The sequence below is a fragment of the Excalfactoria chinensis genome, chromosome 15, assembly GCF_039878825.1.
Source record: "Excalfactoria chinensis isolate bCotChi1 chromosome 15, bCotChi1.hap2, whole genome shotgun sequence".
NCBI classification, from domain to species: domain Eukaryota; kingdom Metazoa; phylum Chordata; class Aves; order Galliformes; family Phasianidae; genus Excalfactoria; species Excalfactoria chinensis.
In genome coordinates, this window is record NC_092839.1 from 9896172 (window position 1) to 9918569 (window position 22398).

General features: G+C 61.4%; 2 protein-coding genes across 2 annotated transcripts; both read left to right on the forward strand.

The window, feature by feature from the left end:
- Positions 1-11321: 11321 nt before the first annotated feature.
- Positions 11322-12588, forward strand: LOC140259371 (WAP four-disulfide core domain protein 2-like). Its single transcript, XM_072350616.1, has 4 exons — positions 11322-11439; positions 11636-11770; positions 12305-12457; positions 12536-12588. The coding sequence occupies exons 1-3, from the start codon at positions 11352-11354 to the stop codon at positions 12454-12456; spliced, it is 375 nt and encodes a 124-aa protein (XP_072206717.1). The 5' UTR covers positions 11322-11351; the 3' UTR covers position 12457; positions 12536-12588.
- Positions 12589-13830: 1242 nt separating this feature from the next.
- On the forward strand, positions 13831-21337 carry LOC140259349 (uncharacterized). The gene is made up of 18 exons (XM_072350585.1): positions 13831-14140; positions 14235-14342; positions 14481-14621; positions 14872-15012; positions 15175-15312; positions 17338-17553; positions 17759-17908; positions 18196-18339; positions 18419-18586; positions 18688-18837; positions 19262-19405; positions 19486-19626; positions 19846-19995; positions 20107-20253; positions 20334-20453; positions 20574-20711; positions 20974-21108; positions 21285-21337. The coding sequence occupies exons 1-18, from the start codon at positions 13831-13833 to the stop codon at positions 21335-21337; spliced, it is 2694 nt and encodes an 897-aa protein (XP_072206686.1).
- The last annotated feature ends 1061 nt before the right edge of the window (positions 21338-22398 follow it).

Genomic DNA, 22398 nt, shown 5'->3' on the forward strand with positions numbered 1-22398 from the left:
GCTGCCAGAAAATAAATCTCATGCTATTTATAACAGAGGGGAAAACGCGAAGGTCTCCTCCGGCCCTCTCCGCTGCGGCGATAAACGGAGCCGGGCACCCCCGGAGAGATGAATGAGGGAGAGGAATTCGCAGGGAAGGATGTGGGAGGGCAGCCCTGCTTTCATCTCCTGGCCATGGAGCTGGGGCTTGGGGGAGGCAGAGGGGAGGGAGTGGGGGTGAGGGGGGCTCCGGTCTCACCCCGTGTGGGCACAGCGGGGGCATGGAGGGTCTTCTGGGGTCAGGGCTGGCAGCTGCTGGTTGCAACCCCCATAAGGGATTTAGGGACTGTGAGCGGGATCAGCTGGATAATGCTTGGCTGGGGCTGGATAATGCCCAGGGAGAGCCACCCCCCCTTCATGGCCATGGCCCCTCTCCACGTCCACATCCCATAACCCCACTCCACATCCCCCAGAGCTGGCACACATGCACAGGTGCAGACACATGCCGTGAGCACACACGTTCCATGCACACACTCTCAGGGATGCTCAGAGATGCAGGATGCCCCAAGTGCCAGCATCCCTCTGCACACCCCGTGTGGGGCTGGGAGGTGTCTGGGGTCATTCCCATCCCATTCCTGTTATGGGATGGAAGCAAAATGCCTGCCCCAAATTCTGAGCTGGTTTTTAGGGAAGAAGCTGGGGTTTATCCCTTGCGATGGTCGTGCTGAAATGCTGTCGCTGCTGCAGCTCCTGTCCCCTGCACCCTCCCCAGGACTGCTGTTGTTGCAGGAGGTGGAGGAGGAGGAGGAGGAGGTCTCGCTCCGAGCAGACCCTGTGCAGAGCGCAGCGCTGCCATGGAGAGCGGAAACGTGGGAAGAAAACACGGAGAGAAAGAAAAGCGGCTCCCAGGCCCTGAGGGGAGGGGAGCAGAAAGGAGAGTGAAGGAGGGGAAACGCCGGACCCTGCAGTGCTGTGCTGGGGACATGGCTGGGGCAGAGATAACGGCACACGGGGACACAGGGACGGCAGGACAACGGCTCCTGCCCTCGGTGCCACTTCCCTGCAGCACTGGAAGGAGCCGTGCAGCTCACCCGTAGGAGAGCAGTGGAAATGGGGACGAGTGCTGCTGGGAGGGGATTTGGCACAGGATGGGACCCGCGGCGCTCGCCCAAAGGACAAACTGGGCTCCAGATGTTACCCATGTCCCACTGAGCCAGCATCCCTGTGGCTCTCTGGGCACCGTGTGTCCTCATGTCCCCACGTCCCCGTTTCCCCACGTCCCCGTGTCCCCGTGTCCCCACATACCCCGAGTGCTGACTTCCTGCCTCCGGAGGCTGAGCCGCCACCTCCGCCGCTCCCTGGCCGTGGGAGCGATCCCAGACACCGGTCCCAGGGAGGCAGGAGCGCAGCCCCGCGGGGCACAGGAGCGCGGGGGGGAGCACCGCACCCCCTGTGCATCCCAGCACACTGCGGTCAGGGCTGTGTCTGTGCACCAGCCCCACTCCCAAGGTCTTTCCCAGCTCCCAGATGGGGACAACAGGCCCTTTTGTTTTGGATTTTATCTTGTACCATCCTCTCGTGGAGGCACCAAAGACCCTACAGCCAATTGTCCCCTCTTCTCGTGTCCCCTTGAGCTCCGCTGTTGGGAACACCGCTATTTTTAATCCCATGAAGCCATCCTGAAGGACAGAGGCTATTTTTGCTGCCTGGGGCTCATCCCTTCCTTCCAGCCTCACCCGGCACTCTGCAGGGTCAGGCACCACGGGATCAGGGTCAGGGACCATCCAGCCACACACTGTGGGTCTGGGGGCTGCTGGTGGGCGGTGCTGGCACTCCGCACTCCCCACACCACAGCCAAACCCCATATTCTAGGCATGGGGCCATGGCCAAACCCCACAGCCATAACCGGTTCTGAATTAGGGCCGTGCCCCTTTGGGTGGGTTTTCCAGGATGGAAGGATAGAGGTGGTCGAGGTGACGGGGCCGCCTTTCCCATGGGCGTTGCAGGGCCACGAGGGCCTGGGAGTAGCAGGGCAGAGCAGGACACAGGTGGGGCCACAGCCTGGAGGGAAGGGTGGGATGCGGGGGGCACATCTGGCAGTGGGGGGGCAGGAAGCCCACTCGGCAGCCTTGGGGTCCCGGGGGGCCACAGTGCTGCCAGATGTTGCGCAGCTGTCTGCTGCACTTCCTCCCACCCCACACCCTCCAGGAAGGCCCCCCCGGCCCCACACCACTCCCCTGCCCCCTTTCTTCTCCTGCCAAGCCACATTCTGGGAGCAGCATCCTGCTGCTGGGGGCACACAGCTCACCCCATGGCTGGGCAGGGAGTTCTTCTGGTTCTTCTCTTGGAAAAGCACACAGAACCACAATGCATCCATTCTGCATTTTCCACCACTGCTCCCTCACCACTCGTAGGGCAATGTCACCAAACCCCTGAGTGCTCATCCCCACAACCCTGGGGGAGATGCCCAGGGCTGCCAGCTCACACCAGGACATAGGTGGGATCTGGGGGATTAGAGCAGCTTAGGGAGCAGGGGGGTTGCAACCCAGGGGGTTTGCAAGCAGCAGATGGTACCGGATGGGCCCCAGGGTGAGGTGAGTGAGATGGGACACAGCCCTGAGCAGAGCAGGGGAAGTCAGGCAGAAGAGGGGAGGAGTGGATTTCCAGCCCATGTCCCAGTGGGGTGCTGCAGGGATGGCCTTGATGCCCCACACTGCGAGGTTCTGGGTATGCAGTGCAGCCACAGGAGAACATTCCATCCTTCAAGTGCCCACTGCCCCATGGCAGCACATGGTGCCAATGGTGAGCAGAGCCCTGCAGGTGCACAGGGACTGTGGAACAAGGGACTATAGGAGTGGGGACCCCAGGGCTGGCTCTGTAGAGCTGTAGAGGGGCAATCCCCACTGCAGGTTGCCCCAAATACTGTCAGGGGAATTCCCAGTGCTGGGGGTGGAGAGGAGCGGTGTGAACTGGTTCAAAGTGTGACGTGGTGGGGACAAGGGAGAAAACCCATAGCGGGGACATGGTGTTCAGGCAATCCCCATGCAGCCCCGGGGCTGTTTTGGGGCTGAGGGCAGCCACATGAGCCATGATAAGGTGACAGAACTTAAGGCTGTTTCCAGAAGGAGGTGTGAAACTAGACCCAGAAGAAAAGAGAAGCTAAAACCTGTTTCCAGCCCTGCCCTGGGCTCTTGCTATGGGGTCCTGGGGCTCTGGGGGCAGTTCTGGGCAGGGAGAAGCTCAATGTTCAGAAGCAATGGGGATCCGGTGGGACAGCCTGGCTGCTGGCAGGGGGTTCCCAGCATGGCAGGTAAAACTGGGATCCAGCTGTGCCTGCATCTCCTCCTCCCCACCCGAGAGTCCCAATCCCTTCCCCAGTGATGTTTCAGAAAGAGGAAGCATCACCTCTGGCATCCCCCTGCTGCGGCCCCGGGATTATTTTGGGTGCTGAGAAAAGAGGAAGGCTGCACACGGTGACAGCAGGGCGAAACCTTGCAGCGTGCAGGGGACAGCGGTTGGTTTGGGAAAGAGGAATGTCACTGTCACCACCACCCCATGGCCACAGCGCTGCCAAAGGTGGGCTGGAGGAAGCGGATCCCTCCCAGCTGAAGCACTCAGGGGCTTTTTTAGGTGTATGGGTGATGCACCCATGTAAATGGCAGCCTGGTATGGAGGATAGCAAGCAGATTGGAACCCACCAAGGAAGGACTGGAGTCAAAAAGGAGGTCAAGTGGGTCAAGAGAGCTGCAGTGGGACGTGGGGACAGCGTGGTGGCACCTGTGTCAGGCTCTGCTCCTGGTGTGTGGGTGGATGGAGGAGTGGGAGAACACATGGATGAATGGGTAGATGGATGCAAGGATGGATGGATGGGTGAGTGGAAGGACTAGTAGTTGGATTAATGGATGGATGCAAGGATGGACGGATGGTGATGTGGCTATGGGGAGAGCAGGTTGGGCCAAGAGCTGCCACTGTAGCATTGGGGTGGCCTCCTGCAGAACAGAGAGCTCCAGTAGTGCCTTGTGCCTGGGAAACAGCGAGCAAAACATGACAGGGACCCATCATCCTGTGCAGGCTTGTTCTCTGCAAGGCTAATAGCCACCAGCTTAACAAGCATGAGCCAGGACTGCTCTGCTGGGCCCTTTCCAGCTGCAGGGAGGAGCGACAGGGAGAGCTTTGCAGTGGGCAGTGAAATCTAGGTCAGGGCTTTCTCTAAAAGGGGCACAGAGCCCAGCTTGTGTCAGCTTCCAAGTGAAGCAGCAGAGCTGCAGCGCCTGCCTGAGCATGGAACAGCTGGGAAATGTCCGTGCTCTCCTGGTGTATCCAGGACTGGGGCAAGCAGGAGTGGTGGGGGGCCTTGGGACACGATTCCCTTTGGAGGACTGGCCACAGCTTCTGGCTTTGCTGGGATACAGACATGTTTTGTGACTTGGGCACTGTGGGCAATGTGCTGCTGGGGGATGTGTCCTTGCTGTGACACAGAGAGGTGCCCAGGCACAGGGATGATGTTGCTTGCCCCCCAAATACGACATCCCTGCAGCCATCACAGCCATCCACATCCCTCCTCACTGCCTCAGTGTGGGAGCCAAAGCAGCATCAGTGATGGGAACTGACTCCAGGCTGACATTTCAACAGAAAACCCCCAAGAGAGTGAAAGTCCCAGCAGCAAAAGGAGAACTGGGGGCAGCATGGAGGGCACAAGCTGTGTCTGAAACCTCAGGAAGGCTCTGCTGGCAGCTTGGGGATGACAGCAGCCAGAGCCAGCCTCAGCCCGTTACAGGGAATCCAGCATGCTGCCAGCTGCCCCAGATTCACTCTTGGTCCCACATCTTGGCCCTCACAGAGCCACAGCTGCTTTGAACAGCAGAAGTGATCCCGGAACAAGGTTTTTTCCCACCCCAAAAGCAGGGTTGCTGTCTGTTTCCCCACACCGATACACACGCGGGGTTTGGGATGGAGACTCGAGTTGGCACTGGAATATGTTTAATTAAAATCCAGTGCTTGAAGGTACAGCAAAATTAGCAGTGGGAGCAGCGGGCACTGGGAGGGCAATGCGGTGCTTCCCGTGGAGGCACACCCTGATGCTGGCAGCAGCAGGGCTGGAGCTGAATTGGGTTTTTGTTCCTGGCAGAGCTGTTGCAGCTCTCCCTGTGAGCCAGGCCCTGCGCCTCCTGCTGCCTCTGCTCCGGATTTCCACGTGGGCTCAACACTTGAATTTCCACAGATCCCAGCTTTGAAACCAGAGTAGTGCCAGGCTGCACATAACCCCCCTACATAAAAACAGCAATAAAAGAGTGAGCTCTCGTAGCACTCTCTGTTCTTTGTAGCAAAAGGAAGCAGTCAGGGCGAACAGGAGCTTTGTGATGTGGGTGCCGGGATGACCTGCTGAGCCCTCACTGGGTTTTTCCAGCTGCTCTCACCAATGCTCATTGCAAACCCTCTGCTCAGATGCACAGCATGTGCTGCTGGAAACGGCTTTGAAAAATTAATGCACGTTTCCCCATTTATATTCGCTTCCCTTTTCACGCTCATCTTGGGCAATGAAAATAGACCAGGTAGAAACGGCTCTGCAGATGAAAGTAGCTGGTGACACTATTAGAGCTGAGAGGGGTTTTCAATGGGGTGAGCTGCAGGGTTTACACCAGTGCTGTGCCACAACAAGCTGTACCGTGCCGTGCTGATGTGTGCCATGCTGATCTATGGGCGCCGTGACAAAATGTGCCATGCCACGCTGATATGTGCCAAGCTGTGCCATGCTAAGCTGTGACACACATCAGAACGGCATGGCATGGCGCACCTTGGCACGGCATAGCACTGCAGAGCTTGTCATACATCAGCATGGCATGGCACAGCTTAGCATGGTACAGCACTGTCATGGCACAGCTTGGCACAGCACACTATTGCATGGCTTATCTTGGCATGGCACACCTAGGCACACATCAGCATGGCATGGCACAGCTTGCTATAGTACAGCATGGCACACCTTGGCACGCATCAGCACGGCTCGGCTCGGCACGGCTCGGCATGGCACGGCTTGTCACGGCTCCATTCTGCGCCGAGCGGTACCCAGACGCTCTCCAAGTCCTGTGCTTCGGCGGAGCAACAGCCTCCTCTGCCGGCCAACGAGCAGCGCCGCTGTCCCGGGATGAGGCGGCACGGCACGAGTGGGACGGAGCAGGGAGGGGAGGAGGATGCGCGCACCGGGCAGGAGTTCCCCACGGCCGAGGGGACCCGGGTAGGGCAGTGCGTGCCCATCCCTGGAGGTGCCCAAGGTCGTGGATGTGGCCCGAAGCAGCCAGATCTGGGCCGGGGGTGGGACAGGCAGCCCAGGGCACGGTGTGGGGACCCGAGGGGGCTCTGGGGTCTCTTCCAACACGCCGTAATGCGGTGACTCTACGAATCGCCACCGCGATTCGCGCTGCTCGTCCTCACGTCGGGGTTCAGTCTGAACGGCCCTGCGGGGATGGGACGGTTCTGCGGCCTTTTGTTTGTCTTTCTGAAGGATCCCTTTGTTTCAGGTGCAGTCTCTCTAGCAACAAGCACGTTTGGCTACTGGGAGCACGGATGACGCAAACAGGAATTTCCGAGCTGGGAAATACGATCGTCGAGCCGTACAATCCCCCTCTGAGACAGCAGCGATCCCGTCGGCCCAGCACCATGACGCCCAATTGCAGGTGGGCTGAGAGGAGCCCCTCCAGGAGCAGTGCTTACCCACAGACACGGCTTATTGCTTCCAACACATGGCTCTGCCGAGCCCAGTGAGCCCGGTGCCCACAAAGCAGGCCCTGAAGCAAGAGGCAGATGGGGCAGATGGGTCATGGCACCACTTGCACAGCCCCGCAAGGACACGAAGGTACCTCTAAGATCCCCGGGTCACCTTGGCTGCGTCACCCACCTTGGTGTCACGTGGCACGGAGCAGCACATTGCAGCACCGCTCACCCTTCACTCACTATGAGCTCCCCACCCCGTCTGGGGGCTGCAGCCCCTGGGAAGGGCTGTGGCACCCACAGGGATGGGGTGCAGCAGGGCATGGGGCGGGCAGGAGGCAGCCCCACTCTGACCCTGCAGACGTGACGCACCCAGCCTGCCTGTCCCTGCAGAGGAATGGTGCGCAGTGCAAGGCGGGGGAGGCATGGCACAGTGCCTTCTCACGCTCTGTTCCCCCCGAGGCCACACTTACCCTTAGGGACCATGGCTGTAATATGGAGATGGGGCAGGCAGGAGCCAACACTGAGGGGTGGGCACAGCACAGTGAGCGACATCTTCCTGCCAAGCACCCTTGCTTCCTGACCCATCTCTCTCCAGGCCCAGGCGGCATCTGACATGTGCAATGAGGAGTCCCATGGCTATGGAGGGAAGATTGCCACCCCCTTGTTGGCCACCCTCCTGTTCCCAAGCCATGGAGCTCCAGCCCCTTCCTTCATGCTCCCTGGCTTGTTGCCTACGTTGCCACCACCTGGGCACAGTGCTCGTGTCCCCACCCAGCCTGGCAGTTGGGAGTGGGAGAGGGCCATGGTAAATGATTTCTCAGTTAATGACATCACACAGGGCTGCTGCTGCCTCGGGCACAGCCTTGAAATGCAGCAGGAGTTTCAGCACCCAAAGGTTATGTGTGTGGTGGCCCCTCCCCAGCCTCATATGGATATAAACCCCCGCTGACCCGCACCAGCCGTCGGCATCCTCGGGAGCACCATGAAGGCCGCCAGTGTTCTGCTTGTGGGTATCCTTGTGCTGGGCACACAGCCGCAGCCAGCTGCCAGGGCCGCTGTCATCATAGGTGAGTGCATGAGGTGGGCACAGAGTCACAGCAGCTCCCAGGGCACTGCAGGGCTGGCACAGGCTGCGGTCCCTCAGGTGGGACACATTGCAGCAGCACAGGGCCAGGCACCGCCTGATAGATCCTCAGCCCTTAGTGGGGCCAGAAAGGTCTGTGCCATGCAAGCAGCACAGGGGCAAGAAGAGCTTGGGGACAGCAGCGGAGCACTACTGCCTACAGGAGGCACACCTGGATGGGTGGGATGACTCCCAGAGGGGTCAGCATTCCCAGAACATCAGCCCATGAAGGCGGCTGTCTGTCATGATTTGAGCTCAGGAAGCCGCACGTTGCCTGAGCCTGGAGGCTCAGTGTCTCCCAGTGTCCCTGCCTGCTGGGGGTTCCCCACCTGGCACAGCCGTACTGCCTGGTAGGCATTCGCCGTGCTCCTCGTGGAGGGGCTGTGAGCTCAGCTCCTTCCTTGTCACCTGTGGGTCAGCTGTGGTCACCAGGCATAGTGCACACACGGTTCTTCTGCTGGGGGAAAAGCCCCCATCAGTTTGTGACCCTGGGCCTGGGACCTGCCCATGACATATCTTGATACAGAGCTGGCTGCTGTGGCTGCACGGTCCTCTGGCCAGGGAACCAGGCAGAACCAGGGCAGGGACAGCAGAATCCTGAATGCTGTGCGTGGGTGACAGGAGCCAAAGCATTTTCTGGGAAGCGATGCTGAGTGCGTGGGCTGAGGCAGGCACAGCTGCAGGCCCTGCAGCCGGCAGGTTCTGTGCCTCCCCAGCTGCTCCTGCTGGCTGCAGGCAGATCCAGGCAGAACAGGAGCTCAGCAGTGTTCCATGGGGGTCACGGTGTCACCTCTGGGCAAAGCTTGGCACCTTGTCTTGTTCTGCGCTGCTCCCTCTGTGAACGCTCTCCTTGGAGGTCATTTCTGGGCTCCCACCCTCTGCAGTCTTCCCTACTGCTGGCTGCTGTGGTGCAGCTTGGCTGCGGGAATCTGCACGTCCGCAGCCCCCCCCGGCCCCATCCCATTCACACCAGTGCTCAGGAAATGCTGCACTCTACAGACTTTACAAGCCAAAGGGACTGATAAGGGCAATTAGAGGATCAGCGTATGAGCAGAGTGATGAACCTCAAAGGCAAGTGCTGCAGTGCAGGTGCAGCAGCACAGATCGTGGCGGGATATAGAGCTGATCCAGGAGCTGTGGGTGGGCAGCACTGCCCCACTGCCAGGTGCCAGCCCTGCTGCAGCGTTGCATGGTGGAGGTTGGCCATGAGGCAGCAGTGTGCCCTTGTAGCCAAAAAGGCCAATGGCATTCTGGGGTGCATTAAAAAGAGCGTGGCCAGCAGGTCGAGGGAGGTGATCCTCCCCCTCTACTCTGCCCTGGTGAGGCCTCATCTGGAATACTGTGTCCAGTTCTGGGCTCCCCAGTACAAAAAAGACAGGGATCTCTTGGAAAGAGCCCAGCGGAGGGCCACAAAGATGGTGAAGGGCCTGGACCATCTCCCCTACGAGGAGAGACTTAGGGAACTGGGTCAGTTTAGCCTTGAGAAAAGAAGGCTGAGAGGGGACTTGATCCAGGTTTATAAATACCTGAGGTGTGGGAGCTATAGTGGCGAGGCTGGTCTGTTTTCAGTAGTGCGTGGGGACAGGACTAGGGGCAATGGGCTGAAACTCCAGCATAGGAAGTTCCGCACGAATGTGCGCAAGAACTTCTTTACGGTGAGGGTGACGGAGCACTGGAACAGGCTGCACAGGGAGGTGGTGGAGTCTCCTTCTCTGGAGATATTCAAGACCCGCCTGGACGCCTACCTGTGTGACGTGGTGTAGGGAGCTGCTTTGGCAGGGGGGTTGGACTCGATGATCTCTAGAGGTCCCTTCCAACCCCTACAACTCTGTGATTCTGTTGGGTCAGGATGGATTTTATCCCCACGCAGCACACAGTGGGGACACGTTGTTGCTCAGCACCGTGCACCCAGCCCAACCTGATGCTCAGTCCAGCCTGCTGCTGGAGCAGCATGCCCTGGTGCAACAAGGCTGCCTTTATGCAGGAGCTCCTTTGTTTGCCTGGGGCCGGGAGCCCTGTCTCGGAGCAGTTCCCCAGCACAGAGCACAGTCCCTGGCACACAGCGGGCACAGCAGGTTGTGGGGTGTTGCCTGCTGCTGTCCCAGTGCTATCCCAGGGCTGTTCCATTCCCACTGTGCTGCACAGCAATGAAACACAGTGAGTGTCCTGTGGGTGTCAGCGCTGGGTCCTGTTACTACATAAACACACGCGCTGGGGAGGGGACCGCAGCAAATGCAAACAGTTACTGATTTACTGTTGCTCTGTGCCTCGCCGCGTTGTTGACTGTGGGCTTAAATTACCTGGAAATAGATGCTGGCCAAGCAGACAAACAGCTCGTGACCTCGGAGCGGGGACTGCCTGCCCCGAGCCCATGCACAGCTCCAGGATGCTGCAGCCCAAAGCTGTGAGGGTTGTGGGTGCTCAGTGATGGGGGCTCAGCAATGGAGGAGGGCCCCATTTCCACTCTCACACTGCAGAGGAGAGGCTCAGCCCAGGCATAGATCCAGGACAGGGCTGAGGTTGGGGATGCTCTGGGTTCTTCCCAGAAGAGCAGATCCATCCCCAGCCCTGCAGCTGGGCAGCACCAGCACCATGCAGAGCACTGGGTCCTACGCAGTGACCAAATGCACTGAGCCAAACCTGGAACAGTGAGGGAAGGACCTCGGGTCTCCCAGCACAGTGCTGAGCTGCTCTGCTTCCATCAGCAAACCCAAAGGAATGAAAACCACTGCCGGTAGTGCCTGCAGATGAGCAAGAACTGGTGGAGCGGCTAACAGTGATGAGAGCCTGCAGCCACGTGGGGCGATTAGGATTGCTTGGTCTGCTCAAATACAGCCCGGATTGGTGCTGCTCAGCACCGCCAGGCACCCAGTGCACAGGCTGCAGGGGAGGTGGCCCACAGAGGGGGTCTGGGGCCACACAGCTCCCACTGCACGGTGCCACAGAGCAGCACACACAGCTAGAGCACACAGCAGCTCACTCCCTGCCCACCACCCACCTGAGCACCACTGCATCCCCAAGCAGCACGTCAGGGCACAAGCTGTGCTCACATGTGCAACAGGACGGGACGGGTCCAAGCACAGCAGTTATGTGCCCCACATCTACTGCTGGCCCCGGCCCAGAGCTGATCAGTAGCAGCCCTGGCATGGCCCTGTGCCCCACATGCTGTGGGCTGGGGGTTCCCAGCCTGCCGAGCACGGCGATGCAGAGCATGGCAATGCAGAGCACGGCGATGCAGAGCATGGCAATGCAGAGCATGGCAATGCAGAGCACGGCGATGCAGAGCACGGCGCTTGGCTGCTGTTCCTGCCGGGCAAGTTTTCTGCGTAGACGCCTGGGCTCCTCGAGGCTCCCACTTCCTGGTCAGCTGCCAGCAGCGAGCAGATACCTGATACTTGGGGATTGTGCAATGGCACGAAGGGGGAGCCTGGCCCAGCCAGTTCCTTATGAGCCACCCGGAAGGCAGTCCCCTCCCGCCCCACCTGGAGAGGAGCTTAAAGCCCAGCCGGGTGGCCCCGCACGCGCACAGCTCCCCTGCACCATGCACAAGGCCATCAGCGTGCTCCTCCTCGCGGGGCTCCTGGTTCTCTGGGCAGAGCTGCTGCCAGCATCCGTCCAGAATGTCACGAGTGAGTATGAGCGCACGGCCCCGCGGCAGCAGCCGGCATCACTCCTGGCCTGGGGCCTGCTGGGGATGGGCTCCAGGCACACGTTCTGCAGCGTGGCTGAGCTCTGCAGCATCCCTGAGCCCACACCACGGCTGGGAACAGCATCGCCCTCCTCCAGTCAGCCCTCCCACCCACAACGTGTGCCTTTGCCTTCCAGTAAAAGCCGGCGTGTGCCCAGAGCCAGCAGCAGAAGACGCGAACTGCACGACGGGGTGCCAGTCTGATGGCGACTGCGAGAGCACCCTCAAGTGCTGCCCAGCAGCCTGTGGCAAGGCCTGCCAGGAGCCCAACGGTAATGCTCCCAGGGTTGGTGCAAGTCCTGCTCCCATGAGCCAACGAGCTCTGGGGCTCCCGGCGCTCGGTAGCGGTTTGGTCCTGGGCATCCCCTGTGCTCTGGCTGCAGCACAGTCATGGGACTCTGCACGGAGCCCCCAGGGTTGAGCTGTGCTTCCATGGAGCAGTTGCCCACACAGCTTGGGGTGGTGCTGGCCATGCTCACCCCTTCCTCCTGCCTGCAGCTCCGTTGGCTCTGAGCATCCCTGGTGCTGCTGAGGTCACTGTCAGGGGAAGAGAGCACACACCCACTGCACTTCACATCCTCTGGGGAGCACCAGCTGCACACTGTGTCAGCCCCAGCACTGTCCTGCGTCCAGCAATGAGCTCAGGAAGGGTCTCCAAGCAGTGCCCTTCCCAGCTCTGCGCCAGGCACGGCCCCACAGCCGCACTGCTGCAGGGTGCTCCCCATGCTCAGCCCCAGGAGCTGCAGCACAGCCCTGCGCACCACGCCAGGGACAGCGGGTCTCACGCTGTGTCCTTTGCCTTGCAGATAAACCTGGCACCTGCCCATCCATGAAGCCAGGGATCCCCATGCTGGGACTCTGCATGAACCAGTGCAAGGCGGACTCCAACTGCTCTGGGATCATGAAGTGCTGCAGGAATGGCTGCGGGAAGGTCTCCTGCATGACTCCACTGCACTGAGGTCAGTCAGCACCCACCCAGCCCTGGGCTCCTGTCCCACTTGCCCCATCCTGCTCACAGCCCTCTGCTCCCTTTGCAGGTGCAGCCTCCTTCATCCCAGCTACAGGGAAGCTGCTGCCCAATGAGACGCCGCACTGCCCGACCCCCGGTGCCCTCCTGCCCCGGCCCCGGCCTGGATCCCAACGTGGAGCCTTCAGCCTCAGCTCCCATTCCAGGGCCCCTCTCGGGGTGTGCCGCAGCCCCCTGCACTCTCGCCAATAAAGCAGCCACTCCCTGCCCTGTTTTTGGCCACGTCTCCGTCCTGATGCTCTCCCGGCTGTGCTCTGCAGTGCACTCAGTGTGCCCAAATGGGTGATGGAGCAGGCAGGGTCTAGAAGGGTCTGCACCCCGAGCCAGCACCGTTCCTGCAGTGCTGATCCCAGGCCCCATTTCCCCAAGGCTCCCCAGCCCACTCTCCTGCTCAGCGCTGTCTCACAGCCTCAGCTGTTCCAACATTTTCTCCTCGGCCTGTTAAGGGTTGTGCTCCAACTGGGGCATGATATGCAGTTACAGCTGTGTCCACGGAGCGGAGCTCTGTGATGGCCTAGGGGGATGGTGATGCTGCTGCTGCTGTGTGCAATGGCAGGGCATCTCTCAAAGCACCCCCTGCACTATGCGCTCCCAGCCCATCAGCAGCACAGCGCCCATGGCAGCAGACTGAGGGAGCCATGGGCACCAAAGCCTGCTTGTCCCTACCCCATCCCTGCCCACCCTGCTCAGACCCAGCCCTTGCTCCTGTTGCTCTTCCACTCTCCCCAGGAGACCCAGGGGAGCTGAGGAACCCCCAGGGCCAGAGCAAATGATACCATGGACTTCTGAAGGTCTGGGGGGGATTGCGCTGAGCACAGCTGGGCCAGGCACACGCAGCCACCCTGCAGCCTGTCGTGCACAGCCTGGTGCCTGCAGCACAGACGTGTCCCCACACACGTCCCATCACAGCTCTGCAGCATTGCTCCCCACTCTGCGTGTGCTGGGAGATGGTGCCGATGCTCTTTGGGCAGGATGGGGTGGACTCTGGGAAGCAGTGATGGGATGCACAGGCTCTCCCAGGCTCTCCCAGGTGCCCACATCGGGGAGCACAGGGAGCAGGGTTGGGGAGCACCTCCCACATCCCCTGTTTGCGGGTCACTGGTGACCTGGAAAGGGAGCGCTGCAGGGGATGCGCCAGCCATGGGCTGGGAGCCCAGCGCTGCTCTGGGAGTCTCCCTCCAAACGAATTGTTCATGCTCAGTGCTCCCACAGCCCTAGAAACACGCGCTGCCATGGGCCGGCTCCCCCCAGCAGATTTAAATACCGACTGGCAGTCACAGTGCCACAGCTCCCCCCAGCAGCACGATGCCCAGCGCCTGCGCCTTTGTGCTGCTGCTCCTGGTCCTGTGTGCCGAGCTGCCACCTGCCCCAGCCCAGCAGCACCGTGGGGATCGCGGCAATGGCCCCCCTGGCAGCCCCCCACCACGCCGGGCACAGCGGGGCCAGCGGCCGCCAGCCGCCATGCCTGCCCCCAGCAAAGCAGGTGTGTGCCCAGCAGTGGGGAGCAGCCCCATGCGCCCCACCAGGAGGTTCTGCCTGTCTGACCACAGCTGCTCCGGCACTGACAAGTGCTGCCTTCTCCAGGACGTGCGCTCCTGCCTGCTCCCTACTGCAGGTATGGGGAGCTGTGGGGATGCTGGTGCCGGGCAGGGGATGGGTGCCATGGAGAGAGCTGTGCTCCCCAGCACACAGCGCTTCTCATCTCACAGAGAGCCTGGTCAGCTCTGGATGGGTGAACTGCGGGGTGAGCTGCTGCAATGAGACGGTGTGTGGCCATGGGGAGAGGTGCTGTGCCCTGTGCCTGCGAATTGAGCCAGGTAAGGTTGTCTGTGTTGGGGGATTGTGCTTGTGGAGTGGGGCAGAGCCAGGGGTTGGCAGTTCCATCATCGTGAGAGCAATGCATCGGTGCTGCAGGCTGGCTCTGAGCAGTACCCTGAGCCCCCTGTCCCCTACAGCCAAATCTGGCCTTTGCCCATGGAAGCGAGCCTGGCGTGCTGCTGCCTGCTCCAACCAGTGCACTGATGACAAGGACTGCCCCGGGGACAAGAAGTGCTGCTTCTCTGGCTGTGGGCTGGCCTGCACCACCCCATACACAGGTACCTGCTGCCCCCATTCCCACTCCTCTCCAGGCAGTGCAAGGGGTGTGCATCCTCCTGCTGTGCACTCCCCATGCATGCCACAGGGGCAGGATGGAGGCAGGATGGAGGCCAGAGGGGAGTTGGGGCAGGGTCACACTGCAACCCTGAGCCATGCACAAGGCACAGGTTCCCAGTGCAGCCAAGCTCCCTCGGGCACAGTGGGGCTTTGATGCTCAGGGCTGTGATGCTCACGGCTGCTCTCTTGCAGCAAAGTCTGGTGCGTGCCCCGTGCTGCTGCGGGGCTCCCTGGGCCCCTGCCTGGAGCAGTGTGACAGCGATGCTGACTGTCCCGGGGCCAAGAAGTGCTGCACCACCGGCTGTGGCCACGTCTGCAAACTGCCCACTGAGGGTAAAAGCTTTGTGCCATGGGGCAGAGACTGTGCCACTTCCCCATGTGTCCCCATCCCTGGCTGTGCACCCTCCCTCCTTTGGGGGCTGAGGGGGCTTGGGGAGGAGCAGCAGCCAGGGCCAGGGGCTCATCACACCATTCCCTCTCTCTGCACATGCACAGTGCGCCCAGGGCTCTGTCCTGCCACAACTACCAGGGCTGGTGAGTGCCTCATCCTATGCCTGGAGGACAAGGACTGTCCACCCAGCCAGAAGTGCTGCCTGCAGGACTGTGGCCGCACATGTGTTCCTCCACTGCCGGGTAAGACCAGCTCCACACCCAGCCCTCAAGGGAAGGCACAGGATGGGGCACTCATCCTGCTCTGACCACCACATCCATCTCTTCCAGGCACAGCCTAGTCGCGGCTGGGGGGTGGCAGTGGGAGCTGCCATTTCAAGGTCATTCCACCCCACCACCATCACAGCACCCACTGCCCTGCTGCTCCCATCCCTCTGGCAGCACTGTGTGACCCACTCTGGCTGAGCTCTCTGCCACCCTCACCTCCCACAGTTGTGCTTCAGGGACAGAAGCAAACCCCTACATCCAGCCCCTCTGTGTGTGCACGGCACAGACACCCCCAGTCTGCCTGGAAACACTGACCCAGAATAAACCAGCGTGCGGCAGCCCGGCTGCTCTGGGTGCTTTCTGTTGCCTGAGGTGTGCTGGGGGTTTTCCGTGGTGCAAGCACTGCGGGTGGACATGTGGCTGCAGGCAGCCCCAGGGCAGTGAGAGGAGGCCCCATTTCCATGCCGTGCTCCTCAAGCACCACCACCCCACTGTCAGGGTCCTGGGGAAACACTGCAGCTGTCCCAGCAGTCACGGACAGGAGTGCCAGAAACCTGTTGACTCAGATTCCTTACACCAAGAAAGGGTTTATTTGCATCCCGAGGTGTGAAACTCGGGTTGGAAGCACAGTCAGGGGCAGATGGAGCGCTCAGCCTGGGGACAGGGTGAGAAGCAACGCCCATGTGCTGGGAGCCATGCAGTCCCTCTTGCTCCTATCCTGGCCGATCCCATCACTGTCCTCCATCCCCGGGGCTCTCCAGGCTCTGCAGTGCAGTACTGCAGGGATGGCACCCGTGTGACCTCAGCTGTCCTGTCCCTGCCCCAGTCCCATCCCCATGGGTCATCCTGACCCAAAAGCGCGCTGTAGCTGGTGATAAGCAGCCGGCTGGCAGGGTGCCTGTGGTTCTGGGAACGATCCCTCCCCTTGTTCTCTGCCTGCTCCCCACCAGCTGTGCTGCAGCACCCCTGGCAGCTCCGACAGAGACTTTAAACCCTCAGCTGTGAGCATGCAGCATCCCTGCAGCACCGTGTGCCTGGAGCTTTGCCTCCTCCTGGGGCTGCTCCTCAGGACAGAGCTGAGCACTGCACTGGGGGAGGAAGATGGTGAGTACCAGCAGGGGGGTCTGAGCCAGCTCTGTCCAGGTGCACCCTGTGTCAGCACCCTGTCCCTCAGTGCTGGCACTTCTGAGCTGAGACATTGCTATTCTCTGCTGCTCTGGCAGAGCCCAGAACTGGGGATGCTGGGTAGGGCCTGGGGCTGTGCAGGGGCTGTGCAGGGCAGCAGTTTGGGTGCCGTGCACACCATGCTGCTGTGGGGTCTCAGGGCTGGCAGCTGCTCCCAGCCACCCCCTTGCAGTCTTGAGCTGACTTGGATCAGTTTTCTCCTCAGGCCATACCTCCCTTCCTCAGCCCTGCATGTAGCACCTGATCCATGCAGAGCCATCCAGGTGGGTGCTGCCCAGAGAGGTGGTGGGGTCTCCTTTCCTGGAGATATCCAAGACCCATCTGGACACCTATCAGTGCGACCTGCTGTAGGGAACCTGCATGGGGATGGGCTCAACGACCTCCAGAGTTCCCTTCCAACCCCTACAGTTCTGTGATTCTGTGATCCTCTGATTGAACCCCCTGAGCACGGTGGGGCTGAGGGCAATGCAGTGGGCACACACCATTGAGTGCCCCCGTCCCACCCTGCGTGGGACGAAGCTGCACCAGAGCAGCCCGGCTCTGCACTAGTGCCGCCTCCACGGCGATGGGAGCTTTCCTTTGTTTGAGTGGAACAGCTGCTGTTTGCAGTGAAACCTTCCCAGCAGCGTCTCTGTTTGCAACTCAAACAGCACAACGCTGCCAAGAGCTGACAAGGGCTGTTTGCAGAAGCGGTGCTCACACGGCATCCCCCGGCTCAGCGCAGGCGCAGCAGCCTCAGCTGTGGGCCAGGGGATTCCCAGCTGCAGGGAGAGTGCAGCACCCCGAGTTCCCCACTCAGGTGTTCCCACTCCACAGCCCACCCCGGCGTCTGCCCCCAACCCTCATCTCAGCCTCAGCGCATGCCGTGTCCCGACACCTGCGATGGTGACAGAGAGTGTCTGCAGGACCAGAAGTGCTGCTTCACCGCCTGCGGCTTCATCTGCGTGACACCGCTGGGAAACGGCAGCAGTGACTTCCCTCCCCCTGGAGATGTGGACTGGAGCCTCAGCCAGGCTGAGAACACACACCAGGGTGACGCAGGGAGGATGAGCTTCATGCCAGGGGGCTGTGCCAGGAGGGGAGAGGCAGTAGGGAAGGGGTGCACATTGCATTGGGGTGCACATTGCATTGGGGCGCACGTGGCAGGGAGGGGTGCAGTGGGTCGCAGAGGCTGCAGCCATCCCCTCCGCAGGCAGGGCAATGCTGGGTGCTGCCCTGACCCCAAGTCCTGCTACAGGGGAGCTGCAAAAACCAGGTCTGTGTCCCCGGGACTTCACACGCTGCCTCCACCAGGAGCCCCCCCTCTGCACCAACGACTCAGTGTGTCCCGGTTGGTTCAAGTGCTGTTCCCACGAGTGCAGCCTCCGCTGCACACCCCCGGCAGAAGGTACGGCACCATTGGCACAGCCGCAGCATCCCTTGTCCTCCAGCCCCATCCCCGTCCTTGTCCTTTTCCCATTGCCCAGAGCAGCTCTGGCACCTCTGGCAAAACCCATCTCCAAAGGCCGGGATGGGGCAGGTGAAGCATCTGGGATGGTGCACAGGGGGTCTGAGACACAACAGGGGGAGATCTGTGATGCGGCACAGGGACGGCCACAGGGGCAGATATGTCGGTGCTGCCGTTGGTGCCCTCGGGTTGCAGCTCACCCCCTGCCGCACCACTCGGTGTTGCAGAGAAGCCCGGAGCCTGCCCCGCTGCGGCCCCGAAGTGGCTCTTTTACCCCTGCTCCTTCCGGTGCCAGGAGGACAAAGACTGCCTGGGCAGCCAGAAGTGCTGCCTGCTGGGGTGCGGTCTGGCCTGCGTGGAGCCGGCGCAGGGTAAGGCCTCTGGGTACCGCCGGAGCCACGTGCATCGGGGCAGCCACGGCTCCACGGGGCGCTCAGGGCTGTGCTGCAGACATCTGCCACCTCCCCGCTGTGCCGGGGCCCTGCGGCGGCCGTGAGCTGAGCTTCTTCTACAACGTCACCTCCGGGCGCTGCGAGACCTTCCCCTACAGCGGCTGCGGGGGCAACGCCAACCGCTTTGGGACGCGGGCAGCATGCCGCCGGGCGTGCCTGGGCCACGGTGAGGGCACTGTGCTCCGGGTGCTGGGGGCAATGCCATGTGCCATGTCCCCCGGCATCCAGCCGTGCTCAGGGCTGCTCCTGATTGCTCTGCTCCACCAGAGAAACCCAAAAGCGGAGAGTGTCCCGCCGTGCTGCCGGAGCTGGAGGGGCTGTGCCAGCAGGAGTGCGATGGAGACGGCGACTGCCCCAATGCGCTGAAGTGCTGCAACAGCAGCTGCGGCCTACAGTGCCTGCCTGCAGCACCAGCACGTGAGAGGGGTGGGACGGGGTGGGACGTGGATCACAGGCAGAGCCGTGGCCTGGGGACCAGGGGTGCCCACGGTACCCATCACAGGCAAAGAGGGGCTTGGGATGGGAGCAGTGCACACAGCAACAAGGACGTGGTGGGGACAATGAAGACACCCTGCAGTGGTCATCCTGCTCTCACCTCCAACACAATGACCCCACCATCCAAGCTCTGCTCTGCAGTGCTGATACTGCCGGCTCTGCCCCTGCCACGTGGAGCCACACCAATGGCAGAGCTGCCACCCTGGGAGGAAAAGGGGGCCCCAACATGGAGGGATGCAGTGATGGATCAGGCAATGTAACCCTGCTGATGTGCGCTGGGATGTGTCCCCATGGGACCACTGCACTGCAGAGTGGGACCTGCTCCATTCCACACCATGCCCTACAGGGAAGGATGGCTTCTGCCCAGCCAACGCCGGGCTGTTCCCCAGCTATGACTGCAGAGAATGGTGCCGGCATGATGCTGACTGTCGTGGTGAAGAGAAGTGCTGCCTGCGGGGCTGTGACTACATGTGTCTGCGTCCAGCCCAAGGTTGGAGCCACTGAGCACCCCCCCCAGGACAGCTCTGGTCATGCCCAGCCACCCCCAGCTGCACATCTCCTACCTTCCAGAGAAACCAGGGATCTGCCCCCTGACTGAGCAGGCAGAGGAGTCCAGGTGCCAGGATCCCTGTGCAGGAGATTGGCAGTGTCCAGGGGACGAGAAGTGCTGCAGCAGCCGATGTGGCCACGTCTGCATGGCCCCAGAGCCAGGTGAGGAGGAAGAGATGGGGCTGTGCCAGCAGTGCCTCAAGCAGCCGGGACAGTGCCCAGCCTCTTGTGGGGAGGCACAGACACAGCCTGGTGCACAGAGCACACAGAGTTCTACGTGGCTCCAAGAGTGGCCCCAAGGTGCCAAGACTGCCATGCCCGCAGCCCAGTCCCTGTGGGTGAGCCCGTGGCCCTGCTACACCCTTCCCTCCCTTTTCTCAGACAAACCTGGGCAGTGCCCAAAGGTGAGGCCACAGCTGACATCAGAGCCATGCACGGAGGACGATGAATGCCTGCACGACCGGGACTGCCCCCGGCAGAAGAAGTGCTGCTTTTCTGGCTGCGCCATGCGCTGCTCCCGCCCGGCCAGAGGTGTGGGCAGGTGGTTTGGTCCCAGCTGCACCACGGGCAAGAAGCAGCAGCATCAACACTGCTGGCAATGCAGGGGACCCCTGCACTCAGCCACGGCCCCTCCTCCCATAGAGCATCCCGGGCAGTGCCCCCGGGCAGAGCCATGCTGGGACCCCCGGCGCCGACGCAGGAACCAGTGCCTAGATGACAGCGTGTGCAGGAGGGATGAGAAGTGCTGCAACACAGGCTGCACTTGGGCCTGCGTGGCTGTACCCAGAGGTAGTGGGGAGCAGCTGGGTGGTGGGGAGCAGCCACCATCTCTGGGGACAACTGGTGACTGCGTGTGGCTGTGCCTGCAGAGAGTGAAGGTGGTGCCTCGGGACAGTGTGCAGAGGAGTGTGAGACTGATGCACAGTGCCCCCAGGGACAGCGGTGCGCACGCATGGGCTGTAGCCGTGTCTGCATAGACACCCCTGGGGGTGAGCACTATCTAAGTATCTGGGAACCACAGGGTGCCCAGTGCGGCAGGACCCATGGATGGGTGCCCACAGCTGAGTGCCCACAGGTGGGTGTCCCACAGCACATGCTCTGCCTTGCAGGGAGAGTGGGAGTGTGCCCCATCCCCAGGGATGCCTGGACATGCTTGGACCTCTGCAGCTTGGACGAGGAGTGTCCCTGGGGCGAGAAATGCTGCAGCAATGGCTGTGGCCACACCTGCATGCCTGTCTCTCTTGAAGGTGATCCCCTGGCCTGGGATGTCAGTGAGCGGCAGGGACAGTGATGGGTCTGCTGTGCTCTGAGCCCACAGTGGCACCATGGCTGTCCTGCACCAATAAGGGCTTCACAACAGCGCTGTGTGCTTGGGCTGCCAAGGCTGTGCCTGTTATGGCCCCGTATCCACCCATGCCCTTGTCCATAGTGCCTTCCCCCCTTTCTACCCAAGTAACAAGCATGCCCAGCCCCAGATCAGCACCAGGTGAGTGTCCTCTCCTGCCACAGAGCGCGATGTCAACATTGTGCCACATGGTAGTGCCAGACGGTGCCCAGAGCAGTGTGATGCTGACACACAGTGCCTCCGGGGACAGAGATGCACCCACACCATCTGTGGCCGTGTCTGCATAGACAAGCCTAGAGGTGAGAACCATGGTCCAGCCCTGTCCTGGAGCTGGCAGGGTCATCCATGGTGGGTGCCCACAGATGGGTGCCCAAAAAGAGCGTTCTGCCTTGCACGAAGGGAGGGAGACTGCCCTGTCCCCAGTGGCAGTGGGACATACTTGGACCTGTGCAGCTCTGATAAGGATTGTCCCCAGGGCCAGAAGTGCTGCAGCAATGGCTGCAGCCACGTCTGCACACAGATATATGATGGTGAGGATACGGAGGGACAGGACCAGCTGCAGGGGACACAAGGGGAATTCAGCCCCTCAGGGGAGGCAGAGCCTTCTGGAAAGGGCCTCAGTCCGTGTGATCCCGGCTCAGCTCCTGGCACAGACGCTGCCTTCAGGGTGAGGGTACCCAAAGGGAAGAGGAGCAGAAGGGATCTCTCACCAGACCTGGCCATGCCAAACCGCTGCAGTGCCAGCAGCACTTGTCTCTGACCGTGGCCTCTGCTCCACGCTCCCATCAGTCAGGGCTCCCTAGAAGTACATTTCCCTTTCAGGTGCTGCATGATGGGAGAATAGCAGCTCTGTGTCAGGAAGGTGCCTTCATCTGGGGACATGGGGCAGTCACAGACCCAAGCTGGCCTGTCTCCTTCTCACCATCACCAGCAATAAAGCGAGTGAATGCCATCTTCAGATGCCTTTGAGTCTCTGTGTTGCAGGGCCCAGCCCCCATATTGCCCCTGGAGGGCACAGGCTGGGGTCCCCCTCACCAGCACCAGGCAGGGGGTCTGCGCAGCATGTATGGGGCCACAGGGGTCCAGCAATGCAGGGTGAGCACAGCGCTAGGGCTGGGGCAGCTCTTGGACCCCCATCAAAGTGGGGATGTTTCTCCATCACTTTAGGACCTGGCCAGGTCAAATCTGCAGCTTGAGGGCAGAACTGGGTACGGAAACCAATCTAGATTCAGGAGCTGTGCTGGGATGGCTGGATCTGAGACCTGGGGCAGGAAGGACAGGAGCCAGACCTGCTCAATGACCCGTCCTTGTATTGACAGCAGCACGGCCCCAGGCAGGGCTAGGCTCCTCCAGACAGGGCACAGTACAGGGGGGCAGCCAGGTTGTTGTGGGCGCCACAGCCCTGTGCCATGCACCCTGGGCAAGCCACGGCCCCAGCATGGCCATCATGACCACCACCACCACCCAGCCTGGGGACACAGACAGGGATATCTGCCCAGACTGGGGTTGTGCACACCTGGGAGGTGCTACCGGGCACCCGGAGCTGAGAGGCGTGGGGCTGGGAGCATGGCTGCATGGAGCGTCTCCCC

Coding starts and splice junctions, on each gene's coding strand:
- LOC140259371 (XM_072350616.1), top strand. CDS start 11,352: ATGCACAAGGCCATCAGCGTGCTCCTCCTCGCGGGGCTCCTGGTTCTC. Junction 11,440..11,635: donor ATCCGTCCAGAATGTCACGA/GTGAGTATGAGC, acceptor TTTGCCTTCCAG/TAAAAGCCGGCGTGTGCCCA. Junction 11,771..12,304: donor GGCCTGCCAGGAGCCCAACG/GTAATGCTCCCA, acceptor TTTGCCTTGCAG/ATAAACCTGGCACCTGCCCA.
- LOC140259349 (XM_072350585.1), top strand. CDS start 13,831: ATGCCCAGCGCCTGCGCCTTTGTGCTGCTGCTCCTGGTCCTGTGTGCC. Junction 15,013..15,174: donor CTGCAAACTGCCCACTGAGG/GTAAAAGCTTTG, acceptor GCACATGCACAG/TGCGCCCAGGGCTCTGTCCT. Junction 15,313..17,337: donor ATGTGTTCCTCCACTGCCGG/GTAAGACCAGCT, acceptor CCCACTCCACAG/CCCACCCCGGCGTCTGCCCC.